Here is a 16,552-nt window from a genome sequence, read left to right on the forward strand (position 1 = left end):
AAACCGAGGCGCTGTCTCAGATTAGTGTGTTCAGGTGTAGTTTCCATTACTGCTGATCAGAGCTGATTCAATTGACATGTGAGTGAATGCCGATTGTACCCATTCCCATTGCAGACAAAGACCAGATGTTAACCCTAACCCTTTTTTTTAGATCAATGGAAAAGGAGCTTAGTTGTGTCAACAGACACATGAGCACCCATCGAATTCAACTTCCACCATACGAAAGAAACAACAACAGGAAAAACACCAGGGCGGCTTAAAAGCAGATTACTGTCTGTGTCCGATTGGCCTCTCCACACCGGAGAGCTCGAGCAATCACCGACCACTTTCGCACGCAGCGCCATTAAGAGAGAGGATGCAGGCTTTCTACAGCCATAACATTCGTCTACAGCCGCTGCTTAACAATAGCGAGCGGCTTTAGTTGAGAGGACCGGAGAAAAAGAGAGCAAGGAAAAAGGGGCGGAAATGAGAGAGGAGGGGCGGGGGGGGGGGGGAGGAGGAGTAGAGGGTTAGTAGTACAGCTGAGCCAACACAAACAACTATTACATGACTCATCCCACATCTGCAGCAGCGAAAGGCTCAGGCCCGAAACTAAGGTGGACTGTAGCCGAGAGCCGAGCGAGAGCCTGCCGAGCAGCACGGCCAGTGGACGCACTGCCATGTAGAGTGGAGACTAAACAAGACTTGACTCTTCACATAAATCCTCCCCTACATTACATTACTCTTACCTGTCCAATACGTCTCTGACAATGCTCTCTTTACATTTAGTTTCTAGTGAGAGGTCTTCTAGATTTCGAGTGCAACACAGGAAGGTGGTTTAATGACACACTGACCCAGACATAAAATCCCATTTGTGCAGTCTTCTCTGTTCGCTGTCTGCCTTAACGCACCACAGAGTGTATAAACGGCACGGTCTGCAATAAACAAGCAGACTACACACAGGAGACCGGCCCATACAGAACTCATCATCTCTGGGCATGTGAGATTCCAGCACGGCGCGGATAACCATCCATAAAGCGATTTCTCTCCGGTGCATCTCCTCCGAGCTGCGGGCGCACATGTGCAAACACACACAGCACTGCGCGCACACACACAGAGACAACACCGAAAAGGTCCCTTTTGTCTTCTCAGCGCTGATGAAACGCTACCCACGGCGAACTTCAATCACGCCGGAAAATGAGTCGGAGACGTGCTGTAACCCCGACAGTGTCATTAAGCCTGTCAGTCAGTCCCCTGGAGTGTGGGGAGAGAGGGAAGCCGCCATCGGCCTCCATCACTGTGCCGTGCAGCCCTGAACTAGACCCGGAGGTACCGAGAGCGCCGCCTGAGCCACTTCCGTGTCTGACACCGACATAATGAAGCTATATGATTCTGCCTTGTGTGTCCACAAACCCCCACATATCAAATATCCAGACAAAGGAATCATACATATTCTAATGGTGCTCAGGGTGGACGATAACAAACACTATCATGTGAGAAATGAGAGTTGAAATCCCATCATATATGTTCCCACGCATTAAAACCCATGCGTTGAACACACACACGCACACACACACACAATACATCGAGCCAGATAAGCCCCCGCATGCTGTCAGAGGCTGGTGTATGATTGGCCTCTGTGGAGCTACTGCTTCTCTCATCATTAACTCTTCAGAGGATCACCGTTCTCTAATCACACTAAGCCGCTCTGAATGGTGATGAAGTCAAAAACGTGCCCACGCACACATTCACAAATGCCCAACTCATTACAGACACACACGCACACACACACACACACACTCGCGCCACTTTCTGCATCACCGCAAGCACAAAACATAGTACATACAGGCGGCTGTGTGTAGTCCGAGAAGCAATTCTGATACCAAACACCATATGAACCAATTATTCCTGAAACATTGCAGTATGGAGGGAATGTGTCGCCCTTCATTTTTCTAACTCTACTCTTGCTCTTGCGTTTAATTTCTTCCCTAAAATCTCCAAAACAAATTCTCATACTGCTCAACTGCTCAAATAGACAGGATCCCCCTGTTAACCTCTCACCATTAAATCCCACTCATACCAACAGGCTTTATGAGCCAAAAATAGTCATTTTTGAACTATGGTTTATTTTCCTGATAATTTCCCTTTATTACAGTAAAGTAATGAATGAATACTTTATTTATCATAATGTCTTGAACATGATGTAGATTTAGTGTAGTATTGACAAAGTAATTTCCATAGTATTTGTACTTATTATGAAGCCTTAACCCTCGTCCCAAAGTCGGTGATCAGCACCTCATTTTTTGCGTGTCTGCATTTGTGTGTACATGTGTTTGTGGCCCTGCAGCAGAACCGTGTCCCTCCAACCTGAGACAACAACACCTTGCCACAAGCAAATGGCTGCAATTAAATCTGCTGACAGCATCAGCAATATCTACTAACTCCTCAAAATTGAGTCTGGCTACAATAAAATGCCAGAGCAGTCTTTACCTCTGGGCCCTCTAATGAATATTTTACAACCTGGACCCTACGCGGTCCCTTTCTCGATGTAAGACGGTACATTCAAGAGCAATTTTTTTTTTTCCTGAGGTTGATGTGTAGTCGGCTGAGGCCTGTCTCGACTGTTATTTAGAGACCATACTGTGTGTGCTGCAAGGTCAATTATAAACAGAACCCGTAGGCCTCCTTCCTCCTCCTAAGATGGAGTACTTTCATTTCACTCACTCGGGGCCTCGTACTTTCGCTCCATTTTATTGCTTTCTCTGAGAGCTTTCCATAAAGACACATTCCACCACCTCATACAGACACAGGGCTCCTGTCCAAAAAAAGAGTGGGGAAGGTCTGGATACTGTGCCATAGGGACAAGAATGCTGACGGTGCTGTAACTCGGGACAAAAGCTGGAGATGAGAGTGGAGCGAGAAAGAGAAGCAGAGCAAGTCTCAGTGTATAGAAGTTGTTAGGAGGCTTGAGCCAAGCCAAACTGAGGAGCCATAATCCCCCTCTTTGGCGCAATGTCAGGGAGTCTTGCAGAAGATCATTTGCTCACTCTGCAAAAATGCTGTCTCTCGCATCCCTGTGTGTGCCACCGCTATATATAATGCAAACTTCAAACGCTTGTAGCTGCGCTGACCTCTCTCTCCCTGGAAGACCCCTTGTTCTCTATTAATACAGAAACCATTCCCCAAACACACACGCGGTCTGAAACTGCACCAGACCATCTGAATTTCACCTTATCGCTAAGGACAAGCTCATCTCTATTTTACAGCCGGCCGAGTGGTGAGGGCTAATCTGGTTCCTATCTTTAAAGGTCTGAGAAGGGGAGAGAACAGAAGGAGGAGGAGCGCTTCTTTACAATGCCTCCTCTTTCGGAAACAGGAGAAAGGAGGAAGATCAAAATACAGTGCACCATGACAATGAACTTACTGTCCACTGTTCCTTTGTTTTACAATGTTTCTCAAGGACTGCTACCAGGAATCAAGATAAATATATATCAAGATATATGATATGTCATCTCAGGGACGATACATTGCTAATGTGTGTCTTTAATTATTTATATCTTACTTTATGTATATATATATATATATATAAATTGCTGTCTTGGCAACATCAAAAGCCACTGAAAGGGAATTATTTATCAGGTATACATGTTTTTCAAGGTATAAATCCACATAATGATCAGTAGCGTAGCTGACAGAGGAGAGGGGATGACATTTAATGTTGCTTCCTTTAAAGGAGACACATACTGCACATATTCAGATTCATGAATATGTGCAGTATGTGCTGTATGCAGGGCATCGAGCTGATGTTACGATGCCCAACACGTACCGATCGAACTGATGACGCTTCAGGAGCAGTGTTTTCTGTGGGGGAGAGGAGAAACTTTGTTTCACTTTTATATATACAAAAATCAATCATACCAGAGTGAGGATAAACTGCAGAAAGCATATGTCTCCTTTTAAACACTCATCATTACACATGGTTTTGTTTTGGGTCCTTTGTACAAGTTTTCTTTCTGTTTGAATGTCAAAATGATGGGTAAAGCTCTGGCTGACAAGAGGAGGCATTTGGCTCTGCATAAATCGACAATCATTTCCACAGTCGCACTGACTAATCCGGACCAGTGATTGCTCCAGTGAAAAAAAAAACGGCTTCGGCCAGGCCATTGCCCAGAGGACACGGCAGGTCCACACTCCTGGTTGTGCATAACCTGTGACCTCAGCTTCTAATCACCAATTAGCATGCAGCCTTTTCTGCATATTGACGTCAAAGCAAAAGGGAATCAGCTCAGAAATCCTATTAAACAGGCTGAAAACCAACAAAGTGCACCATCAACATGAACACAAATTAAATGTCTGCTCCCGAGGACATCTTATAAATGCTAATGTACACCGGCCCTTTGATGTTAGCCATCGTGTTGTCGAGGGGCAGCTGCGGAGGGAGTTGCCTTGGATTTGTGGTCCACCCTTGTCACAACAATATCTTTTTTACCACAGAGGAGCTGACATGATTCATGAGCCAGAGGAATTGATGTGGTGTTGGTGTGCCGGCCGGATGAAATCCCCTCAGTCCACTAATATGGGTTTCTGTGCTGGGCTGTGCCTTACAAGTTACGGTAGCTAAGGAGCCATTTCACACTGCTGAGCTAGAAATAGGTCTTACTGTAGCTAAATCAACCCAGTCCTCCCCTCCTCAACCCCTGTCACTGGAGACATTATTACACACACGTTCAACAAACACATACACACATTCCCTCTCTTTCCTTTTCTTCCCTTCCTTACTACCTCCAGTGGTCCTCTCTTTCTCCATGTACCTCTCCTTCCCTCGCTCCTTCTGTCTCCTTCATTAAAATGGACTTCCTAAAGCCTCCATCCGTCTTGCTGACAGCGCCACTATCGATCGGGCTGGAGGAAGGGCTGCAGTTCCAGAGCTTTAAATGGCCAGGCTGGATGAGGGCTGGACGGGGCCGAGGCCGGAGGGAAGGAGGAAGAGGGAGTGCCAGGCTCAGCCGGGAGGTCTGCCCGGGGTCTGGTCTCTGATGCTTTTTCTGGTCACCAGTGAAACAAACTTAGCATGCCCTGGTGGCAGAGATCTGTTTTTCACAGAAAATGACTCACCATCCCTGGAGTAAAGGATTGCACTGATGAGATCAGATGATGAATTAATCACACAGGTTCAAAGCCAAAACATTAGCCCGCCTCTCTGGACCACTTGTAAGCTTTCCTCAAAGTGAGAACTACGGGAACACTCAAAATACTGGGCAAACGAAAAGGAGGTGGGAGTGTTTCAGTTGGCTACACAGACAAGCAATTCATTTCAATCAAAGCCAGGTGAACACACATTCTGCCGGCTGACGCCTTCCACCGGGCTCCGTCCCCTCCTGTCATCCGTTATGTGGAGAGGATGAGTTGGCACGTTCTGTTTTCAGCCCGCTCATCGCGTGTCAACAAATCCCTCTGCCAGGATTTATGATTGGACATTTGATTGTCCTAATGATTACAATCTCTGTGGCGTTCTCCGTGTCCTGCGGTGCGGCGGAAACCTCAAGGAGCCTGCTGGATCCCCTCCCCCCCCCGATGAGCACTATCTAGGAGTTTGCTGGTTGTCATCTATAATCATATAGTGCACCACAGCAGCGTGTCGGAGAGCGAAGGAGTCTCCTGTGACCATGTCACTGTTTATTTGTTATCTCATCTGTCCCCCTGTATAGCCATTGATAGGAGCAGCACGGGGGGGAAAGATAGACAATGTGTAATATTCCAGACAAATTACACAAAGTCCCAGATGTGAGCAGTTCCATCTACACAAGGCACTGCAGTGTTAACAGTAAGGATATGTTATGTGTTGACGCTTCATGCAGAAGTCCGAACCTCTCACAGCAAAGAGGCGTTTAAAACTGGCCTGAGGCTGCTCTTCTTTAAGGCCTTCCTCACACAAATAAACTGAGTTTCTGTAAAATGGAGAAAGAATGAGACATACAGGGAAGGAGAGGAGAAAAAATCAGATGAAAGGAGGGGAAAAGGAGATGTGAGGAGGGTGGAGGAGAGGAAAAGACAGGAAGCTGAGGTGATGTGGAAAGGAGAAATGGAGCATGGGGCAGTGAGGAAAGAGAGAGAGAGAGAGAGAGAGAGAGAGAGAGAGAGAGAGAGAGAGAGAGAGAGAGAGAGAGGAGGCGGCAAAGAAGCAGAGCAGTAGTCGATATAACGGCAGTCATTCATCTCTCTGACAGCCTTCCAAATGCTCCACTGGGGGAGACACAACGCTGCGTCACCTCGAATGCAGCACATGCACAGCGTACGTGTGCACAGCTTTGCATCTACATGTGCACACACACACACACACACACACACACACACACACACACACACACACACACACACACACAGGAAATACATGTTTATGATCCGTGATTTCGCTTTGCACGCACACTCAGAGCTCGATGTCGTAGGTCAACGGTATGTTGGGGGAGACAGTGAGTCAGTACATACACCATTACACTACAACCTGTGCAAGCACCAATCATAGCCACAGGCGCCAGGACCTCACACACATGCATAGACACACACACACAGGCACATCTGCTGATTTGTTAAAGCGTTGTGTATTCGCTGCAACAATCCAATCAAGAGTAATAAATCTCAAGGGCGGTTCACACCAACATAAAATGTGGGAAACAATTTTTTTTTTTTACGCTATATTACACAATCCTCTGACAAAATGTGCTCAACGCGTCGTTGCAAACACTGAAACGTCCCAAGACAAACAAACACATGCACAGGACATGACACAATCACATGACATTGGATTACAGGAACACAGATGTGGGTGTGTGTGGGAGTGTGTTTGTCTGTGAACATACACACACCTTTTTTTCCCCCAGCTCCGGTCATGGCCCATTGGCTCATGCCTGCCGTCCATCTCTCATGATTCATGGCAAAGCGAGCTGCTGTAGAGCAGTTCTAAACCACTGGGCCGAGCAGAGTCTGAGTGTCATTAAGGCACAGCGGGCTGGCCGGACTGTTAGAGCCGCTGCACCGTGGACAGCTCTGTGCCCCGCTCTAGCACAACCGGCAACGAGGAGGAAGCAGGTAGTTCTATATGTGGCACTACTGCTCATCGTGGTTTTACTGCAGTATCAACAGCTGAGTGCACTCGGATACTATCTTTCCCTACTAAGTGTGCACAGTGAGCGAGTGGTGCTTTATATTTAGTCGGACAGTGTTCTCCTTCTGGCCCCACCCAGGCTTTCAGCTAAATTAGCCCCTCTAATCATCCCCAAATCCTCCTCCTTAATCAGCAGGGGAGGTTAAAGAAAACAAGAACAAGGGTGCCGAGTCCCACCCTCTGCCCTCCTCCATTAACATGAGCCCCATGAAAGGCGGCGGAGGCACGCGTCCCTATCTTAATGACTCCTTAATGATCTTCTGCTCTGCCCGAGTGCTGACAAGCACTGACAAACCCTGATCATGACAAGAGGAACACCCACACTTCACCCTCTTCCTCACCCCTTCCTCATCTCTCAGCCCTCAGCCTCAGAACACCAGCGAGGGTCCGGCCGGGTCCATGCCGCCCCAAACTAGCAGCAAGATAAACAGCCATGATGAAATAGTCCGTGTCACTTTCAGAGGAAAGGGTGCAAAGTTTGAGTAAATTCCTTTCGGCAGAGGGAGCGAGAGGGGCAGAGAGAGGATAGATAAACAAAGGCAATGCAAAAAAGAACAGCAGCAGGAGACAGAGTAGAACTGCAGAGCATATGGAAAAAAAAACTTTGTTTGTATCCTTTTTACTTTTCCCTGATCGTGATTTCCACTTCAGCTTGGGGTTGGGGGAGTCCGCGGCGGAGACTCTTTCTACATCACACGAGACATAATTACAGAGCGCACCGCTGCCAGCCCGCCTCAGTTTCTCCTAAATACTCAACACCCCAAATTAGGGGTTACCTCTTCTAGTCAAACCTACTATTTTAAAATGAAAACGTCACAGACAGAGGGGACAGCTAGGCGAGCGTGGAGAGGAAAGACCTAGTTGAACAGCTTTGTTCGAAAATGACAGAGGAGGCCTTTGTTAAGGATGGTTACTGGCAGGCCTTGGATAAAGCCAGGTGTGGAAACTGGGTCAAAAACAAAAATCGGGGGGAAGAGACACAGCTTGAGAGATTAGAAAGTGTATTTATGTTCTGCAGTATATATGGCAGCTGAAACTCTGCTGAGAGTATTTCCAAAGGCAGCAAACTAAAAGAAAAACACTAACTTCACGTCAGGCTATGATCTCACTCGCTTGGACCGCAGTTCCCAGTCCCAGTCGCGGATGACAGAGCGCTTGCTCTTTTAAGCCTTTCCCCAGCCCGGCCTTATTTTCTTTCATGTTATCTTTTTTTCCAGTTCTTTGTCTTTTAAGAGGAGTGTCCTGGACAGATTCACAATGATTCATTACTGTCATATAGTCCGCTGGTCAGTGGAACAGGTAATGGGACAACACTGTGCCTGGCTTCTTTGCTGCACTGTGCTGTAAAGAGCCACAACAGAGATTACTGGAAGATGAAAAGAGATCCCGTACATGGCTGCTTCCCTGATATAACAGGACCCAGGTACAGCACTTCCTCTTGATTTATAGAGAACACTCACCTCTGCCTTTTCTCTCTCTCTGCTCCTTCATCACACAGAGGCCACTTCTCAGCCGGCAGCAGAGACGAGTGGCTGAACTTTTGTGGGACACCAGTGTTGAGTTACATCTCTACTCACTAGTAGTTCTTTAATCACTATGACTATTACATCAGCAGTGGCTGATACTAAAGGTGCCTAGTAAAACAGTAAATGTTCTGTATTAGTTTACAGTGTTGCCATTCACCTATTCAAACACATATTCAAACAGTGCATCTATGTCTGTTCTCTATTATACATCACAGACACACTGCCACGGTCAGTTTGTGGTTCAGTATCTAGCCCAAAGACACTTGGGAACGTGAAATGGGGAAGACTGGGCATCGAACCGCCCACTCTATGCTTTGTGGATGACCCACTCCATCTGCTGAACACATACACGGCCCATGGTGACAAATATTAAATTGCTACCATTAAGGGATCAGGTGACATTCCAGTTTATTACAGGTGTGTAGTATTTTCTCTGTGTTTGCCATTATATGTTCACATTGATATAATGGGGAGGGATGAGATATTATCTTAACCCCCCCGGTTAGAGTCTAAAGGTGGATGTTGGGGTGGTGGAAGGACTGAACCAACAGGCACCAACAGTAACACAGGGCAGCAGAGGCAGTAAGAAGCAAAAGAGAGAGATGGGAAATCTTTGCAGTTTTAACAGACGGACAAATTGGGAGGGTGTGTGTGAAAGAGGATTAAAGAGAGTGAGGCACGTCACATGATTAGAGCGGTGTGGCTTGAGTTGAACTTGCTCACGAGTGTCGCTCCATGATGTGACCTGGGGAACATGGCGACAACATCACAGGGACCTCCAATGTGGCAAGAAACAAGAGCAATCGAAAGATCTCATCCTCATCACAATTGACGACAACTGACGTGACTTTTCTTTTAGCAATTTAGTAAATCTTCAGATTCAGAGAGATTTGCTCTTGTTCCTCGCTTATTTTCACGTTGTTGTCGATAACTAGCAGGTTGTGTTTGTTTGTTTGCATTTGATTTGATTAATTCATCCTGAGTTACTCTGATTGGTGGTTCACTGTGGACGCAGAGCCTGCGTCTCACTCAACTAACTCCATGTATCCAATAACTATATCAGAGTTTTCAGTAATGTAAAATCAGACAGACTAATCTGTAAATTATTAATTTTCTTTGTTTGAAGCACCAAAATATTGCAGCCTGACATGTCGGAGTTAACTTGACATTCTGAGATTGCACATCACAGCTGTTTCGAAACATTATGCAGCTCTTTTCCAAACCAAACCCTAACCTGGAAGTCAGTATTTATTTAAAGAGTGAAAGAAGTTTCCAACAGACAATTAACATGATGAGCACAGACTTATTGGAATAGATAGGCGTGATGTTCTGAAAAGACTGGTTACGCACAGCCTACATAAAAAACTGTATCAAGTTCATAGAGTTCAACTAAATGGTCCTGTTATCATCCTCCAACATTTGTTACCCACACAATCAAAACCTGAAGCTCAGCAGAATCAAAAACCGCACCCCACGTCATATCAAAGCCACATTCTCCACCGGCCCATTTTATTGGATCAAAAATGTCACTATGATGTGATTCTCAGAAGCTGAGGTGCACTTTAATCAAACTTGTTTCAGTTGAAATAATGGCTCAGATTCCTTCATCGCAGAGGAGCCGAATGAACGCTACACCGTCTGTCCGGGTCCCTGTTCTGTCCTCTCCACGCTCAGGGACTGGGGGCAGCTCACTGGAAATCCAGTCAGAAAACAACATCCTGCCCCTGGCCTCTAGGAAGTGACCTCAGCTTCAGAGAGGCCAGATAAAGAGTCCACATCCAGATACAAAAACACAGGGCCAACCGTAATGAGCTATCCACCCGGCTCTAGTGTGCTCTGAGGGAGACCAGGTGGTGTGACACACATATGACTCTGATTAGGGGGCCTTCAGAGGAACAAGAGGAGGGGGGGGGGGGGGGGGGGGGGGGTTGAGTCGAGTGCAGGGCCAATTGGGGCAGTTTTGTATATGATGCAACTCTGTGGAGCTCAAGGACTTCAGCTGGGCACCAGCACACTCTGGCACTCAGGAGGGGGCCATTTGCCATTTATGCAGTACGTGTGGGGGAGCTGCAGTTTGGGTGTTGTTTTCATTCATGAGGCAACACGTGAGCAGCACAGGCCTCGGTGGCTGAAAGTGCGGTGTACTGTGGATTACAGCTGCCTGATACTGATATAGTGATACGCCTCTGCAAAGTCTTAAAACGCCATTAAGTGCAAAAAAAACCTCATAAAAGTATTGGATCTGGTAGCAGGCGCGCAGTATAAACACCCGCACGCCAACTGGCAGCCTGAGACGTCCAATCAGTCCATTATCGCTGCAGCCAACCTAGTAGAGCAGTCCAAGCCTCCGAACAGACACTGAGGACCTTGTCTGTGTCCTCTCCGTGTCTTAGCCCATCTCTCTCCCTAACCTCATTACATGACAGAGGTTCTCGGCACTGGCGTCCGCAGACTCATAATCATACCTCTGCTCCAGCTGTGGGAGGGAGAGATGTCAGGGGGACCTCCGGCCTCATTCTTCAAGCGTCGGTTTCATCCCGGCACATTGTGTTTGGCGTTTGTCTGGCCCGCTTGAATGTCTCCTGATATCAGGCAACACAAACAGGCAGCACCGTCGGCCTGCCGGGGAAGGATAAGGAGCGAGGGGGAAATGGCGACCATTCTTCTCCGGGTGTGACGGGAATTGTGTCAGAACAAGCACCTGTCAGCCGCCAAGCCCCCCCCCCCCCACCCTCCTCCTCCCTCCAACAATGACCACAGTGGTTGAGAGGGAAAGTAGGAGGCAGAGCGAGGGAGAGAAAGAGGGCACCAAACAATACAGAAAAGTAGATCAATCTGTCTGACTCGTCTCTGCCTCTCCTTCACCTTTCTCCCTCCATCTCCTCTTTACTCTCTCTTGTCCATATTCACTACCTGTTCTGTGTGAATAGCGCCCAAAGGAGGTAGCACAGCCTCAGACTTACTGATAGATGAACCGAATAAACATCTGCATAAATCTACATAAACGGTTTGCATTGATAATACGGTGATGCAGCTGCCGAGGCCGTCCTCTTGGCCTCTCCTTCACCTGCCTCTGTCTCTCCTCCCCATCACCTTCATCTGTTCTCCACACCGCCTACACCGATATCCTTTTGTTTGGGACGGACAAAGAGCAGCGGCGTCTCGGTGTCCTTCACACTCCTCCTTCAGATACCCTCTAAATAGCCACAACTGAAGAATGCTGGCCACAGCACAATCCCACACCTACAACAAGATACTCTGAGACAAACAGAAAACTGTAAAAACTTTGTAACCTCATTTCGCCTTCCTCCGCAAAGACACTTAGCGTGCTCTCTCCGTTTTAAGCCCGCAGTAACCCAGCTTTCAAACCCATCAGGTGCGTGTGCTCCTTACCTCTCTGTCCTTCAGCTTCATGGCCAGAACCAGCTGGTTGCGATGGTTGGTCAGCGCTTCACGGTAGTTTCCCTTGGAGAAGAATGCCGAGCCCAGATTTCCATGAGCGCGGCATTCCCCTGTTTGGTCACCTGGAGAGGGAAAAACCCCAAACAGAGCATCAACCGGGCAGCCCACGTGATGACAAAGCAGCTGGTGTTTATTTCACATCATCCCACCACCACCACTGTTAAACTGTGATGTGATGAACCACATCGACGCCACCAACATGCCACTGCACCCTTAAAAGGGAAAGTGGCCGTTGTGTGCTCTCCACAGTAGAGCGGCTTCCCTGACAGCTGGTAGTGGTGATCTCAATGCTCCAGAGGGTGAGAGGGGCAAGCCTTATTATTTCTGCCTGACAGAGAGGCCCCACAGACAGGGCCGGAGTAAAGCGCCAGTGCTCTACCTGAGAACCAGAGCTCCTTATCTCCAGCTGCTTTGCCCAGTCATGTGTCAAACTGTGCGGGGGTGAGAGGAATGGAGCCAGTCAGTACTGCTCTCCGTTTTTTATTTTCTTTTATTTAGTTTTAAACCTCCTTTCTTCTTCATATAACTCCAACAGCTAACATCTAGTGTTCAGCTCGGAAATTGTTGCATTTTTTATGTCATATATATACACAATTTTAAACTGTATATGTTCTGTTTAAATTGCACAAATTACTTTTCTATTTGTTATAGTTCCCTCTTTTTAAATATTTTTAATGTATTTATTGGTTGTAACATGATATATTTCCCAAGTGCCACTAATAAAGGTCTTATCATATCTTATCTTAATTTCACAGCAATTTTTGTGATTTTCTTGCATTTTTAAATCACCTTATAGTTTGATGCAAGATGCCCTAAAACAGGGAAACACAAAGAAACAAAGGGATGATTAGTGAAATACTGATTAAAAGTGTATTTCCCCTATGCTACATGGTTCCACTAGCATTTATAATTTGCACTGTTATTCTGCTCTCTCTGTGATACACAAGAACAAGACTAAGCATCTACAGCCTTGCTGGCAGCTGAGATGAAGCAGTGCTTTGACCTAAATGCGAGCGATCGCGTGGCCAAAATGATCCTGCAAACATGCTGATGATTAGCTGATGTAATGGTTACGATATTATTACCTCCAACAAGGAGGTTATGTTTTCTGTTCCCTTGCTGTTTGTTTGTTAGATGTTTTTTTTGCTTGTTTGTTTGTCAGCAGGATTATGCAAATTTTAATGAATTCCGTGAAAAATCCAATGGATTTCCATGAAACTCACAGAAAGAATAGGACATGGGCGGTGACGGATGTCCTTCCATTTTGGTGAGCATCAAGGCTTCTCTTTCTTTAACATGCTGCTTTTTTTTTTTACATTTAAATTCATTGATCTTTGCGTAAATTTAAGGGGACTGTAGTGTTGGGCCTTAGCGCTGGTTTCTCTAATGAGTGCAGTTCTAGCTGCCTTGATTTAGTGTGGTAGCATTCTAATTTTGAGAAGTAGCAAACCAAAAGCTCTAGACGATAGTAACGCCATTACTTAAGTGATGAAGAAACCTGCCGAATTAAGATCTGTCTGAATGGTTCTAAAAAGTATATTCATGTGGATTAATCTTGTGATTTGTTTATCTCTGTTTTATCGTATTCAAAATTACATATCTTTTGACCCTTTAAATCTTTGTTGGACAAAATTACCAACCTCAACATGACACATTTGGCTCTAGGACACAAAGTAAATAACCAAGTAAATAATGACCATTTCCTCTCCACCAGTGAGTTCCGACCTCTTACCTAAGGTCTTGGACACCTCTAAGTCCTGCTGCATGTAGCCGGTGCTCTTCTCCGTGTTGCCCAGGGACCAGTGGGCGCTGCTGAGGGCAGAGAAGACGGAGCCGCGGAGCTTGAGGCTGCACGTGCCGATCTTCAAAGCCGCTTCCAGCACCACAACAGAAGCCGTGTGGTGGCTTGCTGTCAGCAGCTCCTGGCCAATCACAGACACCACCACAAAGGGACTCTTGTCCAGCTTCATCTTTTGCAGCTGCTGATAGGTGGGCTCGAGAGACTCTGCGAAAAGGAGGGACATGAGCAAAACCGAGATTAAAAACAGATTCTAAAACATGACCATGTGCTGACATGGCAGCTGACAACAATATCTGACGTTGATTGCGGGCACAGTGCTAGATGTTTACAAATATGACTGCTGTCATTTTTAGATTCCACTTCTCTCCAGTAATGGGTGTGTTTTGTCTGCCTGGATAAGCATAGCCTGTAGCCTGGCTGAGTGACGCCTTTCACTGACAATAACTCAACATAGAAGCCATTTTGCTCTCCCATCCGCTCCGAACCGGGTAATCTCATGCAATTTTCAACAGCGCTGCATATAAAGTTTAGACCATTGTGGGCAACTGTCTTCGCAAACCGCACAGCGAGATTCTGACTTCGCGTCGTGTCAGTTGATATGGTTGTTTGGGGGAACGGAGGAGGCTGAGTGGGTTCCGAGACAGACTTTAAAGAAAGAGTGACGGGGAAACTAATGCAGCTAATGCACAACAGTAGCAGCGGCAGAGGAATGCAGAGTGAAGGAGAGACACAAGGTGACCTTTGAAGAGGCTGAAAACGCACACAATGACATAAATCAATGGCGGGCCGCGGCGGGACTCAGGATCCACAGCCCCACCAGATTACAAAGCCCTCTGGCAGACGCCGGCATCGAACAACAGGAAGGGAAGGGGAGAAACGCACACCCAAGTGTCCGTGTGTGTGTGTGTGTGTGTGTGTGTGTGTGTGTGTGTGTGTGTGTGTGTGTGTGTTGTCATGCATTTGTGTGTGTCACTATATATTTGTATTCATGTATAGGGTGTTTCAAGGGGATACTTAATTCTCATGGCCCTCGATTTGCAAATACTTTCATGCAGAGCTGCTGCTAATTAGGTCAGAAGTCTTTACAGAAGACTACATTGTATTACTGTGCCTGCACGAACCTGCCGTGTGTGAGTGTAGTAACTTTCATTTGTGTAGACAAACATGTAGCAGCAACAAGTTCCCAGTCAAAATATCTATAACAGTTCTTCGAAAACACAAACACAAACACACACACACACACACACACACACACACACACACACACACACACACACACACACACACACACACACACACACACACACACACACACACACACACACACACACACACACACACACACACACACACACACACACACACACACACACACAATATGAGCTGCTTCCACACACAAGCACTCAGAAGCATAACTGATGATGCTCTTTCAAGAGCATCGCTTGTGTTCCAGCACTTGGCAGAATGTCGTGCTTACAGAGACAGCGTGTGCATATAATATCCATTCATAGCTTATAATCGCCTTCAAAGTGACACGGAGAGCTGAGTCATAAATCAAACACAGAGAATGCTTTTTTAAAAAGGTGTGACGGCTGCTGCATTCATAAGCATGGTAGTTATGACAACATCTCAGTGTGTTGTTTTACATGCACGCACACACACCCACACACAAACACACAGTCAAATGCTGAGGCTAGTATTTACTGGGCCTTGTATCAAGATATAAAACAAGACTTACAACCTTGTACCTCATTGACATGCACACAGCAAATAGAGAGTTATAACAGAGATCATTTCTACCCTTTGTCTTATAAGAGAAAATAAATATGTGAACCTGTAACGTACCACACAGTTATTCTGTATTCTACCTCACCTATGCTGTGAATTGAGACACTAGGCATGGAGTCTCCCTCCTGTTTATGAGGACAAATCCAAGTGGGACTTTTGTAAAGTACTGAAAAGAAAAAAAAAATACTGAAAAACTTTAAATATTCTTTCAATTCTATCCCTGGTATTCATGCGAATTAATAATAATATAATTTCAATGACTGAAATGAACCCATATTTTCTGCATTATATATTCTGTAAAAGAACACTTTTCATATTGGCACATATTTGCAAGAACATGAACGCTGGTATCCATCTGTCTCTGAAAGCCTCTTATTATTGATGGTCTGGTACTGATACCAAACTCTAGTTTCACCCACATAAAAATGTAATTATCTTTTCCTGGAAATCCCTTCACCACTTCAACACTGTGTGCTTGTGTAGTTTTTCAGTTCCGCCACACTAGATAATACAATAACTTTTGTGGCATTCATTCTCTCTATGAATTTGTTTTTCAAAAGGGTTTAACCTGAGCCAGACCTTACAACAAGGAGAGCAATCATCACTTCCATAAAGGGCTAGTAGCATACAGATATGGGTTGTTTAAATTGTTATTTTTTTGAATGCACTGGTAACACATCAGTACTTTGTATCGGCTGTTTCACAAAGTCAAGGGATTTCTATCGGCATCAGGAAGGGAAAATTCTATCAGAACATCTCTAGTTCACATTGGTCCGGCTCTGTTAAACAAAATCACTTTGCTCGAAGGCACCTCAGCAGGACAGATGCCATTAA

The 16,552-nt window shown here is 46.0% G+C and overlaps 1 protein-coding gene across 2 annotated transcripts in view; it reads right to left on the reverse strand.

Moving 5' to 3' along the window:
- LOC133949987 (tetratricopeptide repeat protein 28-like) overlaps nucleotides 1-16,552 on the reverse strand; it is a 119,807-nt gene that overhangs the window by 48,262 nt on the left and 54,993 nt on the right. For both annotated transcript variants that reach the window (XM_062384127.1, XM_062384119.1), the window contains exons 3-4: nucleotides 13,862-14,134; nucleotides 12,061-12,191 (exon numbers count right to left, since the gene is read on the reverse strand). In XM_062384127.1, the coding sequence (XP_062240111.1) occupies nucleotides 12,061-12,191; nucleotides 13,862-14,134 (404 nt within the window). The remainder of the gene's footprint in view (nucleotides 1-12,060; nucleotides 12,192-13,861; nucleotides 14,135-16,552) is intronic.

The sequence above is a fragment of the Platichthys flesus genome, chromosome 3, assembly GCF_949316205.1.
Source record: "Platichthys flesus chromosome 3, fPlaFle2.1, whole genome shotgun sequence".
NCBI lineage: Eukaryota > Metazoa > Chordata > Actinopteri > Pleuronectiformes > Pleuronectidae > Platichthys > Platichthys flesus.